The 25,641-nt window shown below is 41.7% G+C and overlaps 1 protein-coding gene across 2 annotated transcripts; it reads left to right on the forward strand.

Moving 5' to 3' along the window:
• The first annotated feature begins 1,458 nt into the window (after positions 1-1,458).
• Positions 1,459-24,308, forward strand: tapbpl (TAP binding protein like). Of its 2 annotated transcripts, XM_034174508.1 has the most exons (9): positions 1,466-1,611; positions 1,690-1,759; positions 9,196-9,381; positions 9,455-9,736; positions 9,821-10,021; positions 10,520-10,687; positions 10,770-10,873; positions 21,560-21,785; positions 22,981-24,308. In XM_034174508.1, the coding sequence occupies exons 2-9, from the start codon at positions 1,711-1,713 to the stop codon at positions 23,052-23,054; spliced, it is 1,290 nt and encodes a 429-aa protein (XP_034030399.1). In that variant the 5' UTR covers positions 1,466-1,611; positions 1,690-1,710; the 3' UTR covers positions 23,055-24,308. The 2 variants fall into 2 exon arrangements, with proteins under 2 accessions (XP_034030398.1, XP_034030399.1); XM_034174507.1 differs by having other exon boundaries at positions 1,459-1,759.
• Positions 24,309-25,641: the final 1,333 nt, after the last annotated feature.

Consider the following 25,641-nt stretch of genomic DNA (forward strand, 5'->3'; position numbering starts at 1 on the left):
CCTTGCCCAAGGGCCCTTAGTGATTTTCCAGTCAGGCGGGGATTTGAACCCATGATCTTCTGGACTCAAGCCCAACACCTTAACCACTAGACCATCACCTCCCCTCGTGTAGTTATATTCCCCCCTAAAATATAAAAGTGCTCCAATCATATTGAAAACTATACAACATTATTTGTCTGATCATAACAATTCCAAAAAGGTATAGTTTGGACTATCTATGACTGAATTCCAGTTATGGGGTAAAAACAGCAAAAATGGTGACAAAAATCAGTTTCAGTTTGTACAGGGGTCAAAAATGAAAGTTTCTCCAATTTTGGTAAAAAATGGTGCAAATTATTGGTTGTTAATATTATGAAAAGGAATAGTTTGCACCATCTGTTATGCATAGTTATCATGTTGTGGGGTAACTTATGTCATACGTCATAGAATCCAATGGACGTTGACCTTTACTTTGGAGATCAAGCATTCAAAACAGTCAAAACTATTCCATTTATTAATCCTTTTATTTACAATGCATAATACCTGAATTCCACCAATTAAATAATAAGAAAGTAAATAAAAACACTTTGTCAATGTCTTTTTTTCATTACATTTTGTTCTCACATGAATCCAAAATAAGCAGCTACGATGCAATCAAGGGGACACGAAAGCTTACATTGACATCCAGCTTTGTGACGATCAGATTATAGTTCTATCTAGTATGTAAAAATTCAGTGGAACATGGACCTTTTTAATATGTCTTAACATTGGCTTAAAAAGTTGCTATATTTATGTCACAAAAAATATGCAAACAAACAAACAAGCAACAACAAAAAAACAACTTGGGGACATAAGTATTTTTTAAAAACCAATGGACCTTAAATCTTCCCTGTCAGCACCCATTACATGTACCATGACGTCTGTTTTACGCACTAGATGTGAAAATTTTAGCAAAAATAACTCAGTTTGGGAAAAATTGTGCTGGAAAATTGGCAACCATCCATTTACTGCAGTTGTCCCGTCGAGATGAGGTGCATCGCGCTACTGCGCATGCGCAGTACGTTCTACCCTGGACTTGGAAGACGTCACCCGTCGAGATGAGGTGCCTCGCGCAACTACACATGGGGAGATGATGTAATTCGCTCGACGTACAACTGCGCATGCGCATTGTATTCACTGTATTTATAGCCTAGTAAGTAAAACATTTTCTGTATTTTACGTTAGGAGCATAAATGTATGTATATGTATATTTTGCCTGTCAAAATAAGCTAACTCCAGGTTAAAAATACTTATCGTTTTATAGTGAGTAGATTTTATACATTACTACGTTCGGATGAACAATTTATACATTTACTTGCCCATCAAAATAAGCGAACTTTGTCATGTAATTTTTTCCGTGACGCACCTCATCTCGACAGAACACCGTATTCCGGATCACATGGAAACATCCCGGCGTCTCAGCGCACGGTTTCGTTTTCACTTTAAATTGCGCATGCGCCACACAGGGACACACGCAACACTGTTTAATGGTTAGACCGCATTTATTGCTGTATAAAGTGGTGTAATGCTGACGGTGTGTTGAAAAAAGTTTGTATAAATGATCAGAGAGCCTCGTCCCGCAGTGAGCTGCTGGTAGGTCCTTCCTAAAACCAAAAGTGAAAGTTCAGCTGCAGCTTTGTGTTTTCATCTCATCTTGGATCTCTGCATTAGAAAAAGACGGAAAACTGCATAATGACGATTGAAGTCTTTTTATTTGGATGCTTCTTGACCTGCGTTTGTGGTAAGAAAAGCAATAACAACTTGAACACAAAATACACTGATGTAGTGTAAAGTATCAGGTACCATTAATGTTATATTGGAGAAGTGTTTGGTTATTATTCTGATTCTTGCATTTTATTTCCACGATATTTTAAGGGATTTTGTTCAGGAGTACAACCACAGATGTTCTTATTGGTGGGCCTTGAACACATCACACAAGTATAAGTTACATATTACACACAGACACCCTGGAACATTTAACTGATCTCTTTAAATAACTTTTCAAAGTAATGAAACTAGAAGCACTCAGAGAGTGCAAACCTCCGCCAAGGCCATGGGGTCACTGACGCCATAACATCTACACATCGTGGAATCATTGAACCTAAAAAAGTCTAACAATGATGATTGCTCAGTAGTAAAAAAAAGTTTCATCTGCTGTGACTGGATAGCATGTATCCTTAGCGCTTGGCATCACAGTTTATTGTAACTTGCACCTTTCCCAGAAGCTACTGTCATCTGAGCACTGATATTGATATTGCATGTGCTTATAGACAAAAACAAATAAGAGACAAAATTCAATATTATTCAACTAAACTGCAAATATATTAATTTTTTAACATTTATGAAACACTTCTCTAAACAAGGCCATAGGGTCACTGACCCTAACGAGATTCCCTCCTTTGCACAGTGATCTATTTTTTTTTGTCTCTTTCTCTATAATTGTATATAATAATCATTAGATTATTAATATATAAACAAAAATAGATTTAAGAAATATTACAATTTGAAAACAAATGCACCAGAACATGATGACAGCTGCAACTGCTTAATGCTAATTTTTAACATTGAAAATGCCATAGACATGCTAACACGTTAGCATTGGGATCGGGATCGGGATCCGGATCACCACTAAAATTTAATCACTTGTTCCTCTTGTCATTTCCAACCACTCTACAAAATTTCATCAAAATCCTTTCAAAACTTTTTGAGTTATCCTGCTGACAGACAGACAGACAAACAAACAAACGCAACCGAAAACATAACCACCTATTTTACAGGTAAGAAGGATATATATATATATATATATATATATATACTCAACAAAAATATAAACGCAACACTTTTGGTTTTGCTCCCATTTTGTATGAGATGAACTCAAAGATCTAAAACTTTTTCCACACACACAATATCACCATTTCCCTCAAATAATGTTCACAAACCAGTCTAAATCTGTGATAGTGAGCACTTCTCCTTGGCTGAGATAATCCATCCCACCTCACAGGTGTGCCATATCAAGATGCTGATTAGACACCATGATTAGTGCACAGGTGTGCCTTAGACTGCCCACAATAAAAGTCCACTCTGAAAGGTGCAGTTTTATCACACAGCACAATGCCACAGATGTCGCAAGATTTGAGGGAGCGTGCAGTTGGCATGCTGACAGCAGGAATGTCAACCAGAGCTGTTGCTCGTGTATTGAATGTTCATTTCTCTACCACAAGCCGTCTCCAAAGGCGTTTCAGAGAATTTGGCAGTACATCCAACCAGCCTCACAACCGCAGACCACGTGTAACCACACCAGCCCAGGACCTCCACATCCAGCATGTTCTCCTCCAAGATCGTCTGAGACCAGCCACTCGGACAGCTGCTGAAACAATCGGTTTGCATAACCAAAGAATTTATGCACAAACTGTCAGAAACCGTCTCAGGGAAGCTCATCTGCATGCTCGTCGTCCTCATGGGGGTCTCGACCTGACTCCAGTTCATCGTCGTAACCGACTTGAGTGGGCAAATGCTCACATTCGCTGGCGTTTGGCACGTTGGAGAGGTGCTCTCTTCACGGATGATGCAAAGGAGATGTGTTGCACTGCATGAGGCAAATGGTGGTCACACCAGATACTGACTGGTATCCTCCCCCAATAAAACAAAACTGCACCTTTCAGAGTGGCCTTTTATTGTGGGCAGTCTAAGGCACACCTGTGCACTAATCATGGTGTCTAATCAGCATCTTGATATGGCACACCTGTGAGGTGGGATGGATTATCTCAGCAAAGGAGAAGTGCTCACTATCACAGATTTAGACTGGTTTGTGAACAATATTTGAGGGAAATGGTGATATTGTGTATGTGGAAAAAGTTTTAGATCTTTGAGTTCATCTCATACAAAATGGGAGCAAAACCAAAAGTGTTGCGTTTATATATATATATATATATATATATATATATATATATATATATATATATATATATATATATATATATGTGTGTGTGTGTGTGTGTGTCAGAAGTTTTACAGTATGCTCTTCCCATACACTGGAGTTGTGTGATATTTCACATATTCATGCATAGAAGTATCTTCAGACATCTTGAAAGTGGATTATATCATTTCTTAAAATTCTTTGAATGTCTGGTCTGCTCCACTACACCTTACCACTTTATGTTCTTACCTTCAGAGGTTCTGAATTAGATTGTGTCAAGTCTCTACAGATTAATGAAAATTTTAGCTACTTTCTAACTTTTGTCTTACCTACCATTAGCTAACCATTATTAGGTAAGGAAGGACACCTGATAAGTACGTAAGCCACCCAACTGTCATTATATAATTTGTATAAGGTGTGTAATTTGGAGAGGTGTGTAGTCTTACACACCTCTCTGCAGCTTCTCTCCCCCTGCCCATCCCCTCATTACCCCATCCCCGTAGAGACGGTGCCTGCTCCCAGACCACCAATAACCAGCAAAAATCTATTTAAGCATAAAAATTCAAAAAGAAAAAATAATATAGCACCTTCAACTGCACCACAGACTAAAACAGTTAAATGTGGTCTATTAAACATTAGGTCTCTCTCTTCTAAGTCCCTGTTGGTAAATGATATAATAATTGATCAACATATTGATTTATTCTGCCTTACAGAAACCTGGTTACAGCAGGATGAATATGTTAGTTTAAATGAGTCGACACCCCCGAGTCACACTAACTGTCAGAATGCTCGTAGCACGGGCCGAGGCGGAGGATTAGCAACAATCTTCCATTCCAGCTTATTAATTAATCAAAAACCCAGACAGAGCTTTAATTCATTTGAAAGCTTGTCTCTTAGTCTTGTCCATCCAAATTGGAAGTCCCAAAAACCAGTTTTGTTATTATCTATCGTCCACCTGGTCGTTACTGTGAGTTTCTCTGTGAATTTTCAGACCTTTTGTCTGACTTAGTGCTTAGCTCAGATAAGATAATTATAGTGGGCGATTTTAACATCCACACAGATGCTGAGAATGACAGCCTCAACACTGCATTTAATCTATTATTAGACTCTATTGGCTTTGCTCAAAAAGTAAATGAGTCCACCCACCACTTTAATCATATCTTAGATTTTGTTCTGACTTATGGTATGGAAATAGAAGACTTAACAGTATTCCCTGAAAACTCCCTTCTGTCTGATCATTTCTTAATAACATTTACATTTACTCTGATGGACTACCCAGCAGTGGGGAATAAGTTTCATTACACTAGAAGTCTTTCAGAAAGCGCTGTAACTAGGTTTAAGGATATGATTCCTTCTTTATGTTCTCTAATGCCATATACCAACACAGTGCAGAGTAGCTACCTAAACTCTGTAAGGGAGATAGAGTATCTCGTCAATAGTGTTACATCCTCATTGAAGACAACTTTGGATGCTGTAGCTCCTCTGAAAAAGAGAGCTTTAAATCAGAAGTGTCTGACTCCGTGGTATAACTCACAAACTCGTAGCTTAAAGCAGATAACCCGTAAGTTGGAGAGGAAATGGCGTCTCACTAATTTAGAAGATCTTCACTTAGCCTGGAAAAAGAGTCTGTTGCTCTATAAAAAAGCCCTCTGTAAAGCTAGGACATCTTTCTACTCATCACTAATTGAAGAAAATAAGAACAACCCCAGGTTTCTTTTCAGCACTGTAGCCAGGCTGACAAAGAGTCAGAGCTCTATTGAGCTGAGTATTCCATTAACTTTAACTAGTAATGACTTCATGACTTTCTTTGCTAACAAAATTTTAACTATTAGAGAAAAAATTACTCATAACCATCCCAAAGACATATCGTTATCTTTGGCTGCTTTCAGTGATGCCGGTATTTGGTTAGACTCTTTCTCTCCGATTGTTCTGTCTGAGTTATTTTCATTAGTTACTTCATCCAAACCATCAACATGTTTATTAGACCCCATTCCTACCAGGCTGCTCAAGGAAGCCCTACCATTATTTAATGGTTCGGTCTTAAATATGATCAATCTATCTTTATTAGTTGGCTATGTACCACAGGCTTTTAAGGTGGCAGTAATTAAACCATTACTTAAAAAGCCATCACTTGACCCAGCTATCTTAGCTAATTATAGGCCAATCTCCAACCTTCCTTTTCTCTCAAAAATTCTTGAAAGGGTAGTTGTAAAACAGCTAACTGATCATCTGCAGAGGAATGGTCTATTTGAAGAGTTTCAGTCAGGTTTTAGAATTCATCATAGTACAGAAACAGCATTAGTGAAGGTTACAAATGATCTTCTTATGGCCTCAGACAGTGGACTCATCTCTGTGCTTGTTCTGTTAGACCTCAGTGCTGCTTTTGATACTGTTGACCATAAAATTTTATTACAGAGATTAGAGCATGCCATAGGTATTAAAGGCACTGCGCTGCGGTGGTTTGAATCATATTTGTCTAATAGATTACAATTTGTTCATGTAAATGGGGAATCTTCTTCACAGACTAAAGTTAATTATGGAGTTCCACAAGGTTCTGTGCTAGGACCAATTTTATTCACTTTATACATGCTTCCCTTAGGCAGTATTATTAGACGGTATTGCTTAAATTTTCATTGTTACGCAGATGATACCCAGCTTTATCTATCCATGAAGCCAGAGGACACACACCAATTAGCTAAACTGCAGGATTGTCTTACAGACATAAAGACATGGATGACCTCTAATTTCCTGCTTTTAAACTCAGATAAAACTGAAGTTATTGTACTTGGCCCCACAAATCTTAGAAACATGGTGTCTAACCAGATCGTTACTGTGGATGGCATTACCCTGACCTCTAGTAATACTGTGAGAAATCTTGGAGTCATTTTTGATCAGGATATGTCATTCAAAGCGCATATTAAACAAATATGTAGGACTGCTTTTTTGCATTTACGCAATATCTCTAAAATCAGAAAGGTCTTGTCTCAGAGTGATGCTGAAAAACTAATTCATGCATTTATTTCCTCTAGGCTGGACTATTGTAATTCATTATTATCAGGTTGTCCTAAAAGTTCCCTAAAAAGCCTTCAGTTAATTCAAAATGCTGCAGCTAGAGTACTGACGGGGACTAGAAGGAGAGAGCATATCTCACCCATATTGGCCTCTCTTCATTGGCTTCCTGTTAATTCTAGAATAGAATTTAAAATTCTTCTTCTTACTTATAAGGTTTTGAATAATCAGGTCCCATCTTATCTTAGGGACCTCGTAGTACCATATCACCCCAATAGAGCGCTTCGCTCTCAGACTGCAGGCTTACTTGTAGTTCCTAGGGTTTGTAAGAGTAGAATGGGAGGCAGAGCCTTCAGCTTTCAGGCTCCTCTCCTGTGGAACCAGCTCCCAATTCAGATCAGGGAAACAGACACCCTCTCTACTTTTAAGATTAGGCTTAAAACTTTCCTTTTTGCTAAAGCTTATAGTTAGGGCTGGATCAGGTGACCCTGAACCATCCCTTAGTTATGCTGCTATAGACGTAGACTGCTGGGGGGTTCCCATGATGCACTGTTTCTTTCTCTTTTTGCTCTGTATGCACCACTCTGCATTTAATCATTAGTGATCGATCTCTGCTCCCCTCCACAGCATGTCTTTTTCCTGGTTCTCTCCCTCAGCCCCAACCAGTCCCAGCAGAAGACTGCCCCTCCCTGAGCCTGGTTCTGCTGGAGGTTTCTTCCTGTTAAAAGGGAGTTTTTCCTTCCCACTGTAGCCAAGTGCTTGCTCACAGGGGGTCATTTTGACCGTTGGGGTTTTACATAATTATTGTATGGCCTTGCCTTACAATATAAAGCGCCTTGGGGCAACTGTTTGTTGTGATTTGGCGCTATATAAAAAAATTGATTGATTGATTGATAATTGCACTTGTATAATTGACTTATATTAGTGAAAGTAAATTTAATTTATTTTAAGGAGCTGGTTACTACTATTACTAACCAGTACTACTCCTGCTACTAGTAGTATGACTATTACTACTTTTACTATAATAGTAGTAATAGTACTATTAACATATGCACTATTACTACTTCTACTATAATAGTAGTAATAGTACTATTAACATATGCAAATAAGGTTATTTGTTTATTTGTTTACTTTGTGATCAATTTTTAAAAATTATTTTTAAAGAAGCCCTGTATTATGATTTTTGTGTGTTTATAACATATTTGTGGCCATGATTGTGGAGAAATGCACCATTTCATTTTCTCCTTGAGTAAGTAACCTTTTTAGCAGGGGTGGTGGCCAAGTGGTTAATGTGCTTGGTTTCAGTGCAGAAGGTTCTGGGTTCAAATCCCACCCCTGCCACATTTCTCCATGTAATGTGGAGTTGCGTCAGGAAGGGCATCCAGCGTAAAAACCTGTGCCAGTTCAACATGCAGATCCACCTTGGATTTGCTGTGGCGACCCCGAGTGCAAACAAGGGAGCAGCCGAAGGGACTTACTTACTAAGTAACCTTTGTTCACTCACTGAATTTAGATATAGTATGGTTCCATGTTGGATATGCTGTAGAGACCCAAAGTGGGACAAAAAAGCTGAAGGAATTTACTATGGTTCATTCAGTCCTTATTCAAGTTGGTAGAACTTGTATAAATTTGGGCAACATACACCAATCTGTCGTAACATTCTGACCACCTGCCAAATATTGTGTAGGTCCCCCTTTTGCCACCAAAATGACTCATGACTTTGTCGCCGCTTCACCAGTTTTCCTTACTTTGACCACTTTTGCTCTGTATTGACCTCTACAAACTGGGAACATCCCACAAGAGCTGCAGTTTTGGAGATAGTATGGCCCAGTCAATTATAGCCATTACAATTTTGGCTAGTCAGTCACTCATTCTTTATGCACCCACATTATTCCAGCTTCCAACATAACAACTTAATTGAAAACATGTTAAGTTGCTGCCTAAAATATTCTGCCCACTTATAGATGCCATTGTAACAAGATAATCAAGCTTATTCACGTCACCTGTCAGTGGTCACAATGTTATGGCTGATGAGTGGAGGTCAGTCCCAGGACAGGTATGGTTACATCACAGAAACAATTCAGTAACCTAAAAGAGTTGTATCTGTTGTAGACACTAATTAAAGACCATGACATTCTGAAATCCTCATCTTGAGACCTTGGTGAACTTCATGGGGCACTGTTTTGTGTCATTGAACAATTTGAACAATTCTGAATTAGCGACCCTTTAAATAATACAATTATTTGTTTCAGCTGAGGGCGTTGCCGATGTCGTGCTATCCTGCAGCCTAGTGGAGGATGGAATCGGTTTCAGTCAGACTCCAGCGACTCTTGTCTTAAGAGACATTTCAGTCGGTCCAGAGGAGCCACTGGAAATGCTCACTCCCTTCGTCCCACCTTCAGTTCCTGATCCGAATGCCATCCTGTTTGAGGCCCGAGGTTCGTTCCCTGCATAAGTATAAGCACACCTCAGCATTAACCACTTACTTCACTTACTCTGTTTCTTCTACAGCGGGACCATCAACTGAGATCCCCAACGGAGACTTGTTGCTCCATGCAGATTGCAATGAGCAAGAGGTGATGTGTGAAGTAAGCCGGTTTTCCCCCCACCGCTCCAAAGAAGGCTCAGAACTGACCTATTTCATGGTGTCCCTAAACGTGAAAGGAGGGGGGTTCAGCACTGCTTTGATTCTTCAGCCTTTGAAGATCGAGAACGAGCCATCAGGGGCAAAGCCCCTGATACAAAACAAACTGGGCTTGCCTCTTAGCCAAGGTGGAACTCTGCTGACTGAAGGTGAGGATCTAGAATTGAATTCCTCATTTTCAAATTCTGACCTCATCCTTCTCATTGTTCATCCTCTGCTTTCTGTCTCCTCAGTGGTATTCCTGGTATTTTCTCACACTAAGTCTGTTACTGCCCCTGTGAGAGGTGATGCTCTCCTCGCTTGTGGCTTCAGACAGCAGGAGATGTCCCGAACGCAGGAAGTGGGCGTTGAATGGCGGCTGCAGCACAAAGGAAAGGGGCAAAAAGTGCTTGAGATGAGGACAAGTCAGGCTGGAACAGACGTGAACACAGTGGGTATGTACTGTTCTTCTCCCAAGGTTTGCTGTCTCCTAGAGGATTTACAAGGTTTCTTGTTTCCAGATGCTTGTAGATCAAACATATGATAGCGGTATAGTGTTCAGTGGCACACACTTACTGATCATTTAAATCAACCATCCATAAAAATTCAAGGGCAAATTGGCTCTTCTGAGATTCCCATTTCTCCAATGAAGGAGACAGAAAGTTACTGGATGACAAAAGCTGATTTAGAAATTTTCTGTCATTATTCATTAGTTTACTTATTTTGCCCACAGAAGAGCCTCCACACACTCTCCCCGACTAGAGGTTTGGCTTGTGTGATGCCCCTGACCATCCAGAGGAAGATTATTTAGGTTATAAGAAGCCTCCAAAGAAAACTGGCAGCCATGTTGTTTTTGAGGGCCTTCGATGGTCATGTGGTGTTCTGGTGGAATGTCCTCAGGGCAGAAAACACACAGTTCCCATTTTATCCTCTTAAATGTTTTTTGTTTTCAGTGAATGTTCAGAGGAAGGGCTCAAGTGTGGACGCCGCCCTGGTGGTTAGTGATGGTAATGCCTCTATGGCTCTGACCAACCTGATGGTTTCGGACGTGGGGACATATATCTGTACAGTCAGTGTCGGCTCTTTCTACGCCCAGCAGGTCATCCAGCTCCATATTACTCGTAAGTTTTTATTTGATCGCTTAATTCGATAAAATCAACTGCAAATCATCTTTTAGAGTCTTCCAAAGCCTGTCTTTTTCAGAGCCGCCCCATGTTTCACTGTCTGAGGAGAAGCTGGTTTTGAAGGAAGGATCACAACAAACCCTGAGCTGCCACTGCACAAAGTACTATCCACTGGACGTTCAGGTCTGTAACAACTACCTTTAAATGTTGCTGTTATCAGAACTGCAAATGGGATGGAATGGTTTATCGGAAATATCACAAAGTCAACAAACTGGACTGGACAAGGCCTTTGATGACACCTTTATGGTTGAAGTTTAATCAAGCACGATCTTCATTTATTACCTCCAACTTAGAGGTTACTGCCATCTGTTTGATTTTAGGCAGGATTATGCAATAATTTATGAACCGATTTTAATAAAACTTAGTTGAGGGGTGGAGCATGGGTCAAGGAACCACCCATTAGATGTTACGTGGATCTGGTTCAAGAGGCATACCCTGACTTTGATCCCTAATGCTGATCTTTGACCCTGATCAGCAATAAGGACCTAGGCTTAGTGATCAGGAACATGATACAAAATGAGTGATGACAATCTCAGATTGTTACTGAAGGTTGATAATCAGGATCAGTGGTCAGCAACTGGAATCAAAGGTCAAAGATCGGAATCAGAGGTCAGCATTTAGGATCAAAGATCAGGCCCAGTTTCAAAAGTCAGTGATCAACAATCAGGATGTAAAATCAGCAGTCTGGATAAAAGGGGATTGACATGATCAGAGATGAGTGATCAGGAACAAAGATGCTGAGAATGACATGTCAGCAGCCAAGATTAATAATTAGAATCAAAGAATGATTAGTAACTAACAAAGATGATGAGAATCACATGTCAGTAGCCAGAAACAAAAATTAATAATTAGAATCAAACATCTTAATCAAAGAATGGTTAGTAACTAACAAAGATGATGAGGAACACAGGTCACTTCTCAAACAAATTAATAATGAGGATCAAAGATCTGTTTTGGGATGAAAGATCAGAGATACTGATAAAAAGTCTAGTGATCAGGAACAAAGATAATGAGGATCAAAGGTCAGCAATCAGAAACAAAGATGAGCAATCAACATCAAACTTAAAATTAGGATCAAAGATGTGAATTAAAGATCAATCAATTCAATCAATTTTTTTATATAGCGCCAAATCACAACAAACAGTTGCCCCAAGGCGCTTTATATTGTAAGGCAAGGCCATACAATAATTATGTAAAACCCCAACGGTCAAAACGACCCCCTGTGAGCAAGCACTTGGCTACAGTGGGAAGGAAAAACTCCCTTTTAACAGGAAGAAACCTCCAGCAGAACCAGGCTCAGGGAGGGGCAGTCTTCTGCTGGGACTGGTTGGGGCTGAGGGAGAGAACCAGGAAAAAGACATGCTGTGGAGGGGAGCAGAGATCGATCACTAATGATTAAATGCAGAGTGGTGCATACAGAGCAAAAAGAGAAAGAAACAGTGCATCATGGGAACCCCCCAGCAGTCTACGTCTATAGCAGCATAACTAAGGGATGGTTCAGGGTCACCTGATCCAGCCCTAACTATAAGCTTTAGCAAAAAGGAAAGTTTTAAGCCTAATCTTAAAAGTAGAGAGGGTGTCTGTCTCCCTGATCTGAATTGGGAGCTGGTTCCACAGGAGAGGAGCCTGAAAGCTGAAGGCTCTGCCTCCCATTCTACTCTTACAAACCCTAGGAACTACAAGTAAGCCTGCAGTCTGAGAGCGAAGCGCTCTATTGGGGTGATATGGTACTACGAGGTCCCTAAGATAAGATGGGACCTGATTATTCAAAACCTTATAAGTAAGAAGAAGAATTTTAAATTCTATTCTAGAATTAACAGGAAGCCAATGAAGAGAGGCCAATATGGGTGAGATATGCTCTCTCCTTCTAGTCCCCGTCAGTACTCTAGCTGCAGCATTTTGAATTAACTGAAGGCTTTTTAGGGAACTTTTAGGACAACCTGATAATAATGAATTACAATAGTCCAGCCTAGAGGAAATAAATGCATGAATTAGTTTTTCAGCATCACTCTGAGACAAGACCTTTCTGATTTTAGAGATATTGCGTAAATGCAAAAAAGCAGTCCTACATATTTGTTTAATATGCGCTTTGAATGACATATCCTGATCAAAAATGACTCCAAGATTTCTCACAGTATTACTAGAGGTCAGGGTAATGCCATCCACAGTAAGGATCTGGTTAGACACCATGTTTCTAAGATTTGTGGGGCCAAGTACAATAACTTCAGTTTTATCTGAGTTTAAAAGCAGGAAATTAGAGGTCATCCATGTCTTTATGTCTGTAAGACAATCCTGCAGTTTAGCTAATTGGTGTGTGTCCTCTGGCTTCATGGATAGATAAAGCTGGGTATCATCTGCGTAACAATGAAAATTTAAGCAATACCGTCTAATAATACTGCCTAAGGGAAGCATGTATAAAGTGAATAAAATTGGTCCTAGCACAGAACCTTGTGGAACTCCATAATTAACTTTAGTCTGTGAAGAAGATTCCCCATTTACATGAACAAATTGTAATCTATTAGACAAATATGATTCAAACCACCGCAGCGCAGTGCCTTTAATACCTATGGCATGCTCTAATCTCTGTAATAAAATTTTATGGTCAACAGTATCAAAAGCAGCACTGAGGTCTAACAGAACAAGCACAGAGATGAGTCCACTGTCCGAGGCCATAAGAAGATCATTTGTAACCTTCACTAATGCTGTTTCTGTACTATGATGAATTCTAAAACCTGACTGAAACTCTTCAAATAGACCATTCCTCTGCAGATGATCAGTTAGCTGTTTTACAACTACCCTTTCAAGAATTTTTGAGAGAAAAGGAAGGTTGGAGATTGGCCTATAATTAGCTAAGATAGCTGGGTCAAGTGATGGCTTTTTAAGTAATGGTTTAATTACTGCCACCTTAAAAGCCTGTGGTACATAGCCAACTAACAAAGATAGATTGATCATATTTAAGATCGAAGCATTAAATAATGGTAGGGCTTCCTTGAGCAGCCTGGTAGGAATGGGGTCTAATAAACATGTTGATGGTTTGGATGAAGTAACTAATGAAAATAACTCAGACAGAACAATCGGAGAGAAAGAGTCTAACCAAATACCGGCATCACTGAAAGCAGCCAAAGATAACGATATGTCTTTGGGATGGTTATGAGTAATTTTTTTCTCTAATAGTTAAAATTTTGTTAGCAAAGAAAGTCATGAAGTCATTACTAGTTAAAGTTAATGGAATACTCAGCTCAATAGAGCTCTGACTCTTTGTCAGCCTGGCTACAGTGCTGAAAAGAAACCTGGGGTTGTTCTTATTTTCTTCAATTAGTGATGAGTAGAAAGATGTCCTAGCTTTACGGAGGGCTTTTTTATAGAGCAACAGACTCTTTTTCCAGGCTAAGTGAAGATCTTCTAAATTAGTGAGACGCCATTTCCTCTCCAACTTACGGGTTATCTGCTTTAAGCTACGAGTTTGTGAGTTATACCACGGAGTCAGGCACTTCTGATTTAAAGCTCTCTTTTTTAGAGGAGCTACAGCATCCAAAGTTATCTTCAATGAGGATGTAAAACTATTGACGAGATACTCTATCTCACTTACAGAGTTTAGGTAGCTACTCTGCACTGTGTTGGTATATGGCATTAGAGAACATAAAACCTGGGGAAAACCTGGGGAAAAGATCCCATGATGAACTTTCCAGAGATTCAGGTAATGATCTGGATCAGACGGTCGGTAGTTTTCTGACATGGGTGGTCCACTAAAGTTTGAATTTGATTTGGTAATTTAATTTAAATGAAAGGGGACTGGGGTCCTTGGCAAAGATATGCACTCTCCCGAGTGCCTTTCTAGTGTTTTTATTATTATTATTATTTTACATTCTGGTGAAACTCTGGTGGTTGGCTCTCACTGCGGTATTGTATCACTTCCTGTTCCGGAGCACAGCGGTGTTTTGCTGTATCTGTTAGCTGTTTAATCTGCGCAGTTAGATTGATCTAGTTAACTAGATAACAATTTGTTTCACAGTGTAATCTTCACGTGCCTTAACTAAAGCACTCCCTCTGCTGAATCACCTCTAAATTATTTACACATTATTCACTTTGTGTGTTTTTAGGAATCCGCTAGCTTAGCGCAGCTACTAGCTCTTAGCCGATTTAGCATGGCGGCTTCTCCTGTCTCTCCTGCACTTTTCTGCTCTGGGTGTGAAATGTTTAGTTATTCCTCAGCCCCCTTTAGCAGTAATGGTACTTGTAATAAGTGTAGCTTATTCGTAGCTTTGGAGGCCAGGCTGGGCGAATTGGAGACTCAGCTCCGCACCGTGGAAAATTCTACAGCTAGCCAGGCCCCTGTAGTCGGTGCTGACCAAGGTAGCTTAGCCGCCGTTAGTTCCCTTCCAGCAGATCCCGAGCAGCCGGCAAAGCAGGCCGACTGGGTGACTGTGAGGAGGAAGCGTAGCCCTAAACAGAAGCCCCGTGTACACCGCCAACCCGTTCACATTTCTAACCGTTTTTCCCCACTCAGCGACACACCCGCCGAGGATCAAACTCTGGTTATTGGCGACTCTGTTTTGAGAAATGTGAAGTTAGCGACACCAGCAATCATAGTCAATTGTCTTCCGGGGGCCAGAGCAGGCGACATTGAAGGAAATTTGAAACTGCTGGCTAAGGCTAAGCGTAAATTTGGTAAGATTGTAATTCACGTCGGCAGTAATGACACCCGGTTACGCCAATCGGAGGTCACTAAAATTAACATTGAATCGTGTGTAACTTTGCAAAAACAATGTCGGACTCTGTAGTTTTCTCTGGGCCCCTCCCCAATCGGACCGGGAGTGACATGTTTAGCTTCATGTTCTCCTTGAATTGCTGGCTGTCTGAGTGGTGTCCAAAAAATGAGGTGGGCTTCATAGATAATTGGCAAAGCTTCTGGGGAAAACCTGGTCTTGTTAGGAGAGACGGCATCCATCCCACTTTGGATGGAGCAGCTCTCATTTCTAGAAATCTGGCCAATTTTCTTAAATCCTCCAAACTGTGACTATCCAGGGTTGGGACCAGGAAGCAGAGTTGTAGTCTTACACACCTCTCTGCAGCTTCTCTCCCCCTGCCATCCCCTCATTACCCCATCCCCGTAGAGATGGTGCCTGCTCCTAGACCACCAATAACCAGTAAAAATCTATTTAAGCATAAAAATTCAAAAAGAAAAAATAATATAGCACCTTTAACTGCACCACAAACTAAAACAGTTAAATGTGGTCTATTAAACATTAGGTCTCTCTCTTCTAAGTCCCTGTTAGTAAATGATATAATAATTGATCAACATATTGATTTATTCTGCCTTACAGAAACCTGGTTACAGCAGGATGAATATGTTAGTTTAAATGAGTCAACACCCCCGAGTCACACTAACTGCCAGAACGCTCGTAGCACGGGCCGAGGCGGAGGATTAGCAGCAATCTTCCATTCCAGCTTATTAATTAATCAAAAACCCAGACACTCTTTAATTCATTTGAAAGCTTGACTCTTAGTCTTGTCCATCCAAATTGGAAGTCCCAAAAACCAGTTTTATTTGTTATTATCTATCGTCCACCTGGTCGTTACTGTGAGTTTCTCTGTGAATTTTCAGACCTTTTGTCTGACTTAGTGCTTAGCTCAGATAAGATAATTATAGTGGGCGATTTTAACATCCACACAGATGCTGAGAATGACAGCCTCAACACTGCATTTAATCTATTATTAGACTCAATTGGCTTTGCTCAAAATGTAAATGAGTCCATCCACCACTTTAATCATATCTTAGATCTTGTTCTGACTTATGGTATGGAAATTGAAGACTTAACAGTATTCCCTGAAAACTCCCTTCTGTCTGATCATTTCTTAATAACATTTACATTTACTCTGATGGACTACCCAGCAGTGGGAAATAAGTTTCATTACACTAGAAGTCTTTCAGAAAGTGCTGTAACTAGGTTTAAGGATATGATTCCTTCTTTATGTTCTCTAATGCCATATACCAACACAGTGCAGAGTAGCTACCTAAACTCTGTAAGTGAGATAGAGTATCTCGTCAATAGTTTTACATCCTCATTGAAGGCAACTTTGGATGCTGTAGCTCCTCTGAAAAAGAGAGCTTTAAATCAGAAGTGCCTGACTCTGTGGTATAACTCACAAACTCACAGCTTAAAGCAGATAACCCGTAAGTTGGAGAGGAAATGGCGTCTCACTAATTTAGAAGATCTTCACTTAGCCTGGATAAAGAGTCTGTTGCACTATACAAAAGCCCTCCGTAAAGCTAGGACATCTTACTACTCATCACTAATTGAAGAAAATAAGAACAACCCCAGGTTTCTTTTCAGCACTGTAGCCAGGCTGACAAAGAGTCAGAGCTCTATTGAGCCGAGTATTCCTTTAACTAGTAATGACTTCATGACTTTCTTTGCTAATAAAATTTTAACTATTAGAGAAAAAATTACTCATAACCATCCCAAAGACGTATCGTTATCTTTGGCTGCTTTCAGTGATGCCGGTATTTGGTTAGACTCTTTCTCTCCGATTGTTCTGTCTGAGTTATTTTCATTAGTTACTTCCTCCAAATCATCAACATGTCTATTAGACCCCATTCCTACCAGGCTGGTCAAGGAAGCCCTACCATTTATTAATGCTTCGATCTTAAATATGATCAATCTATCTTTATTAGTTGGCTATGTACCACAGGCTTTTAAGGTGGCAGTAATTAAACCATTTGTTATGTGCCGACGCGAGTTGAGGAGCGGACCTGCATCTGACTGAACCCAGCGCTAAATAACCAGAAAGCGGTTCCAAAAACAAAACAATTTTGTTTTTCCGCTCTGTGCAATAATTGTGTACAACATAAAAGTGCGTTTGTCTGGCGGAGTGAAGGGCGGTGCGCTCTCCAGCGCCCAAAGGGATCGAAGCCCGGCACTTCTGGACTCAAGTTCACCACCAAACACCCCCCAGGTGGACATGACAAACTGACTCTGTGAAGGATAGAAGAGGTGAGGTAAGTCAACAGCTACAACTAATATCCTTCAAAGGCACACACTATCAGCAACACATTCAGGTCTGATTTTAAGCTTTATGTAAATGAGCAGCTTCTCACAACAGGTGGAGGATCATCAGTCCGCACGCCACGGCCGTGAGAAGCAAACTGCACAATTCTCAACAATGTTCAAATATACTGCGTAACAAAATACAAAATTACTATTAACACTTATTCAGACAATCAATCACCTCTGATGTGTGCTGACAGCATGTGTCCCTCACCCGTCCTCCTTCACAGGCACGATGTGTCAAACCCAGGCGCGGTCCTCAGCGTCTCACAAACGAACGTCACAAAGTCGAGTTCCCGGCAATTCTGCTTGAATCACTCATGGCTTAAATGCAGAACGCCATCTCATTATCTGCTTCAGCTGAAAGTCTTTAAGTTTGCACATGAGCATCATCCACAGGTGCTGCAAATCATGCTGATGAGGGTGAAGGATTCTTCTGCCAGCACCTTCTCCACAGACAAAAACCAGTTTGCATACCACCTGGAGAGCAAAGAAAAGAAAACAACACAAAAACATCCAGCCAAACCCCCCAACACACAACACCATTACTTAAAAAGCCATCACTTGACCCAGCTATCTTAGCTAATTATAGGCCAATCTCCAGCCTTCCTTTTCTCTCAAAAATTCTTGAAAGGGTAGTTATAAAACAGCTACACACACAACATACAACACACAACAGCGGGAAGCCTCCCGGCGACTGAACAGACCAGGCCCGAGAACAGTACCTCCCTCCGGGGTCCACGACAGCAAGCAGACGGCGTAACGCTCCCAAGGTCCACAGCAGACAGCAGGACAGGGCACCGTGGCTGGAAGGCCGGCTGGCATCAACAAAACCCCCAAAAAGTCCCATATACAACCCAACATACAAAAAACCACAAAACCCACCCAAACCCTCCCCAGGGGACCGTCCCATCCAACCCCGGGGAGAAAAGAAAAACTCCCAAATGCAAAAACCCAACACAGCCCCAGCAACACAATACAAACACAAATTCACAAAGAAAAATAACAAACCCCCCAGAACGGCTTGCAGAGCCCAACACCCCCCAGAAGACCTTTGCCGCCAGTTCCAGGAGAAAACAGCCAAAGCCGGAATCCCACAGAGGTCCCCAGGTACACATGGAGCAACAGCGCCCCCCAGAGGACCGTACCATCAACCCCAGGAGGCACCCTCCCCACAACCCAGGAACCCCAGACCCGGCCACACTTGGCTAGTCGGCCCCACAAGCCAATTCCCCCCCAGAGGACCGTTCCATCAACCCTGGAGGTGGAACCTGGAAGGAAACATAAGAAACACAAAAATCCAACCCCCGGCAGACTTCATTAAACTACCCCGGGGGCAAATAAAACAACCGACAAACCCTGTTACCTCCCCCAGCACCCCGAAAGACCCCAGATTACTCCCAGAGCCCATTGTCGGCTCAGTTTTGGCGAACGGCACAAAACTACCAAGCTGGGGAAGGAAACAGGAAAAACTAACCCAGTCCCATCCCCTAAGCGCAGCGGAAAACCGGAAAGACGTCCGGTGCCCCAACCCGACCATACCACCAGCCTATCGGGAGGGGTGGAACTACCGAAATGGCGAACGGCAACAGATCGGCCCACCACTCCGACTGAGGTATGTTCCCGCTGCACCACACCCCGGTAACACCAATGACGAACGGTCAAAGGCCCACCAGGGCTGGAGACGAACCGGGCCCTAACCAAACCCCAAAAAAACGCCCCTGACAACCCCCCCCCCCAGGTGCAGAGGTCTTCTGAGAAACGCTCAGCGTGACCAACCTGCACCACCCCACAACCCAAAAGACGAACGGTCTTAGAGAATGTGAGGTTGGGGTTAGGGAAACATGGAAATAAAAAACAACAAAACAAAACGACCCAATCCTCAAACAAAAATTACCTAACTTCAAATAATGATTACCTGAGTCCAGCCGAGCTCCGAACCGCCAGTCGTTCACTCCACCAGAACTGCCTCTAAACACCCAAACAATTTATAACCCCTTACATAAAAACAAAAACAGCCCAAATAACTAATTATGTATTTTTTGTGTCCATTATAGTGCCTGTCCCAGAACACCTGGAGATACGTCATCACTATTTTTCTTGACGCTTATGTGACGGGGCAATATGGCGGCTTCAGCTCGTCCGAGCTGCATGGGCTCATCCGCAAGAGGAGCCAGAGGTCCCGTCGGAGGAGTCACAGTGGGGCGAAGAAGAGGCAGCCCAGATCTGTGTCGGGGAAAGCCCCGAGACGAAAAGACCCGCTCTGATGTCCGCCCTCTCTCGCGTCCACGCTCCTTTATCCGATCATCTAGACGAATAACCAAAGATATTAGCTTGTCTAAATCGTTTGGTTCGTCACGGACTGCTAGCTCGTCTTTTAATGAATCATTCAAACCATCCACAAACACTTCTCTTAAAGCTGCGGCATTCCAACCGGACTGAGCAGAAAAAATTCGGAAATCCACGGAATAATCTGCCGCACTCCGCCTCCCCTGCCTGAGATTCAGCAACCGTTGGGCAACGGTATTTGTTTTCACCGGATGGTCAAAAACCAATCGGAACTCCCGGGAGAAGTCCTTAAAGGAACCTAACAATGGAGAGTTATTACTCCATAACGCAGTGACCCAAGCTAAGGCGTCACCTCGGAGCAAATTTGTCACATATGAGACACGGCTACCATCAGAAGAGAAGGAAGCCGGTCGCTGAGCAAAAACCAGAGAACATTGCATCAACAACGTCGCACAGGCTTCAATGTTTCCCGCATAAGGCTCCGGATGACAAATAATGGGTTCGGAAGCCGAATCTCTGGGTGACGGAGTTATCTGCACCAGTATCGATGGTGCCGCAGCTGGAGCAGCAGGAAGCGGAACGGCTTGCACTGCAAGCTCCGTAACGCGGGCATCTGTTTGTTTACTTAGGTTTGCGAGATACTGTAATTGCTCCCATATTTTCTCCAAGTATTCTTGAACTCTTTCGGCAAATGGAACCGCTTCTGCCGCTGGGTCCATTTTGGAATGGCCGGGAACTACTTATAAGGTTTTGAATAATCAGGTCCCATCTTATCTTAGGGACCTCATAGTACCATATCACCCCAATAGAGCGCTTCGCTCTCAGACTGCAGGCTTACTTGTAGTTCCTAGGGTTTGTAAGAGTAGAATGGGAGGCAGAGCCTTCAGCTTTCAGGCTCCTCTCCTGTGGAACCAGCTCCCAATTCAGATCAGGGAGACAGACACCTCTCTACTTTTAAGATTAGGCTTAAAACTTTCCTTTTTGCTAAAGCTTATAGTTAGGGCTGGATCAGGTGACCCTGAACCATCCCTTAGTTATGCTGCTATAGACTTAGACTGCTGGGGGGTTCCCATGATGCACTGAGTGTTTCTTTCTCTTTTTGCTCTGTATGCACCACTCTACATTTAATCATTAGTGATTGATCTCTGCTCCCCTCCACAGCATGTCTTTTTCCTGGTTCTCTCCCTCAGCCCCAACCAGTCCCAGCAGAAGACTGCCCCTCCCTGAGCCTGGTTCTGCTGGAGGTTTCTTCCTGTTAAAAGGGAGTTTTTCCTTCCCACTGTTGCCAAGTGCTTGCTCACAGGGGATCGTTTTGACCGTTGGGGTTTTTCTGTAATTTTTGTATGGCCTTGCCTTACAATATAAGGCGCCTTGGGGCAACTGTTTGTTGTGATTTGGCGCTATATAAATAAAATTGATTTGATTTGATTTGGTGAAGCTGTCTGTGATTCTGTTCCATCCTGCCTTTCAGATGGAGTGGTTATGGTCCGTTCCCACAGATGCAGAGCCCGCTGGGCTTCCAGATCAGGGCTCTCTCTCCAGCCATCGGCAGCATGGTGACGGCACGTACTCTCTGACCTCTCACGTCATTGTGCCCTCCAGTATCTCTCCTGGAACCGCCATCACCTGCAGGGTGTCTCACCCAGCCCTGGACACACCTCTCTCCGTTACAGTGGTGGTAGAAAGTCCAGAACCAGGTATGTTTGTGTCTTTCCACAACTATGAATGAGGGGAATATTTTACATGCCAACTACAGACAGTGTTTAGAAATGAAGGAAACAACACTCTGTGTTGATGTCAAAACTGTGGACAAAATAGTAAGTGTTGAACAGATCTACTGTCTCCATTGCACCTTCACGTAGCCCTGGCCCATCTGGAGCAGCCAAACACAAATGTCAGGATGCTCTTTGTAGATTTTAGCAGCACATTTAATACTGTAATCCCTCATAAACTGGTCCATTAGCTCACCAACCTCTGACTCTCCACTTCACTCTGTTCATGGACTATGGATTTGCTGACCAAAAGACCTCAGAATGTCAGGATGGGGAACCTGACATCCGGCACCATAACCATGAACCAGGCACACCGCAGGGATGTGTGCTCAATCCGGTACTCTTCACTCTCTTCTCCCAGGATTGTGTCCCCACTCTCTCCTCCCTGATACAAGCTTGCTGATGACAAAGACCAACAGAGGATGTTCTTCCTGGGGAAGCTGAAGCAGGCTGGTTTGGCTCAGGAACTTCTACAGAAGCACCATCGAAAGCATTCTCTGCCAGGGCTGCACAGTGTGGTGCAGCAGCTACACAGAAGAGGACAGAAAAGATCTGTCCCGGGTGGTGAAGACAGCACAGAGGATTGTAGGAGCTGAGCTCCTGGACTTAGACTCTGTGCATGTTGAGCACTTGCAGAGTAAAGCACAGGCCATCTACAAGGAGAACAGCCACCTGGGACATTCCCTGTTTGTTCCTCTGCCATCGGGGAAGAGGTATTGCACTATAAGGACACAACACAGACTAATAGGCTAAGGAACAGCTTTTTCCCCAGAGCTGTACCCTTCATCACCCCACCCTGTCCCTCTCCCACAATCACAAACACAGACATTCAGGAATGGATATCAACATGTACAATAAATAATACAGTCTGTTTACATATCTAAAACTATCCTGCCTCACTAAGCATTAGGCACCGCACCTTAATAATTTATTAAGCACTTTTTTCTTTTTGATGTTTTAAGAAGGTCTTGCTGTCCTGTGAAGCTGTTTGTTGTTTTTTAAAGCTTTTGTGTTGTTTTTTGTTTATAGATGTTTGGAAATTGCCACCAGAATTTCATTGCAAAATGCATTGACAATAAACACCTTTTCTATTCTATTCTATTGTAATGTGTTTGTTCAGGTTCAGATTCCTACTGGTTCATTCTGGGGTTCCTGGTCATCACTGGACTGTTCTTCTACCAGGTCATGAGATAAGTCAGTCAATCCATCTGAGCATCATGACCTCAAACCAAGACCACAAGGACTTTATTTTCTGCTTTCTATCCTAAATGAAATTAAATAAAATTTTATGTATATAAATGTCATAATTTGATAGAGGGAGAGAGAGGAAGTTTTTTTTAAAATACTCTTTGCCATTCTCTTTTTTTCTGATCTTACTACCCCTATACAAGTGCACATGTAGTAGCATATCCGTAAACAGGGGGCAACCCCCCCACGAGACCACGGAAACCATATTTTTCATGCTAAAAATAAATAAAATGGAACTCAGTGGGAGAAATCATTTAAAAAAAAAAAAAAAAAAGATCTGTATCTGGCTCAAAAATGTAAAACTCGCAAAAGACGACTCCTCAAAATGTCATTAAAATCCAGTCATGTGTTTTGAGATATCATTCCAATATTTCAATGTTACAAATAAACCAAAAACTTTATGTTGATGTCTTCCTGACCGCTGTTACTTCTGTCAAACCCGAGAAACATAAAAATTTAACATTGGGATAAACAAATCTGATTGCATGTTTTCAGTCTTATTTGTTTTTCTGGTAACAGTTTAGGGCTCGGACAAGAAAAAAGTAGGTAAGCGGATGAGAGAGTTCAACCCAGCCAGCTTGAAAACCAATATCGCATAACCTCTACTGCCCTCCACTGATCGGTACAATAATTACGAGCAAGAACATTATCCAAATGTTGGTCAAACATATTACTGCAGTTACAAACAAATCTCTCTCTCAGGGTAGAAGGATTACATTAGATTATTACTGCAGACTTTTCCTGACTTTGCATCACTGCTTTACATAAACTACACTTGAAAATAAAGCAGCAACAAACCATCTGGGATATGACCTAATTTATGTATTTAATATACAGGCCGCATAATATTAACCTTCCCTGCAAAAAGTGTCACTTTTTAAAACATGCTCCTGGTACTTGAGTTATATTGTTTATTTTGATATTATTTTAAAAAAAAAAGTGCAGAAATGCTGAAAAATTGATTTGCATAAGTTCATTAGGTAAGTTTTCTGTTTGATCATTTCTCCTGCCAGAGAGCAGGCGTGAGCGGAGGTTTGATGTCGGAGCACACAGGCTCCTAAATCACTCAATGAAGGACCTCAGTCTGTTTGCTGTAAACTGGTTGGAAGCTTGCATGCTCCCATTTTTTTTGTAACAAGTTCTGTTGATTAATGGTATTATGTCATGTCTCACTGGTGTAAATAAAAGGTGTTTCTTTGTCTACTCAGTTTACTTTTTGTTATTCTTTTTGTAATACTCCTTTTTTTTGCAACTGATGCTGTACTATTTTAAGTGGTGAAAAAAACAGTTTTATAATAGTTTGGAGATTATTTTATGCATCTTCAACTGGGCCTCATTTAGAACTGAACTGCATGAAAACACACTACAAAATATTTTACATGTGGCCTGTAAGAGCTCTTCAACTCTGTTTACATCGTTCAGCTGCATCACTCACTCACTACACACTGTTCAGTTCTCCAAAATCTCAGGTTTCTTGCAAACTGCAGCAGGTTTTTCCTGCAGGAATTTAAGGTTTGGTCTCATCACACCATAGACCTTTTTTCCAGCTGATTTCACGGTGTCCAACATCACTGCAGTTAAACTAATGATTTATACATCAGTGGAGATTCTTAGTTATTCAGGTCAAGGCATCCCAGTTGGATGAGTCAGGTCAACTCAAGTTCCTTGAAGACATTTTGTTCTTCACGCAAAAGCTTCATCTGCTTTATCAATTGATTTCTTGGGTTCTCTGTGACGCTGTCTTTCTCACTGGTGATGCAACAGGGACAGTTATGTACACTCTGTCCAATCATAATGCACGAACACAACCTCCTCTGACTGGTCTCCAAACCTGCTCCTGGAAATTGGAGTGTTTTTCTGTCTACATGCTCTACAACTCTAATCAGAATCACAACTCTAGTGATTCTCAGCTTTACATTTGACTAACTAGAGCAGGGCAACTTAGAAAGCCAAGCAGGACAAGTCCATTCCAGGAGTATTGTTGGAGGGCCCTGCTGTATTTATTTGATTTTATTTAACCTTTACGTATTTAACCAGGTTGGCTCCATTGAGATCGAGACCTCTATTACAAGGGAGACCTGGACAATTGTAAAGTTTCCAATTCATCTAACCTGCATGTCTTTAAACGTGGGAGGAAACCCACGCAAACATGGGGAGAACATGCAAACTTCACACAGAAAGGCCACAGGTGGGAATCAAACCCACGACCTTCTTGCTGTGAGGCACCAGTGCTAACCACTAATCCACCGTGCTGTAGACTTTAGACTTCGCCCATTCATTTCTGTTTTAATATGCTTCAACAACAGAAGGGGCAAATCAAAAACATAAACTTTGGATAGCAAATAGGTAGATGATTAGGCGAGTGAGTGGTTAAGTCTGTCCCAGCGAGCATGTGTAGACAACTCTCAATAAATGTTCTCATGTTGTAACTCACCAAATTAAAAATAAGTCCATATAATGAGGAAAAACCTTTCAGAGTGGAACCTCAATAAGTAAATAAATAAAATCCTGAGCCCAGAATATCCAAATCTAC

This window comes from Thalassophryne amazonica, chromosome 7 (genome assembly GCF_902500255.1).
Source record: "Thalassophryne amazonica chromosome 7, fThaAma1.1, whole genome shotgun sequence".
NCBI classification, from domain to species: Eukaryota; Metazoa; Chordata; class Actinopteri; order Batrachoidiformes; family Batrachoididae; genus Thalassophryne; species Thalassophryne amazonica.

Excerpts from the sequence above, each read along its gene's own strand:
- tapbpl (XM_034174507.1), top strand. The coding sequence starts at position 1,711 with ATGACGATTGAAGTCTTTTTATTTGGATGCTTCTTGACCTGCGTTTGT. Across the intron at positions 10,022-10,519 it reads AACAGACGTGAACACAGTGG|TGAATGTTCAGAGGAAGGGC; the intron begins GTATGTACTGTT and ends TTTTGTTTTCAG. Across the intron at positions 10,874-21,559 it reads ACTATCCACTGGACGTTCAG|ATGGAGTGGTTATGGTCCGT; the intron begins GTCTGTAACAAC and ends CCTGCCTTTCAG.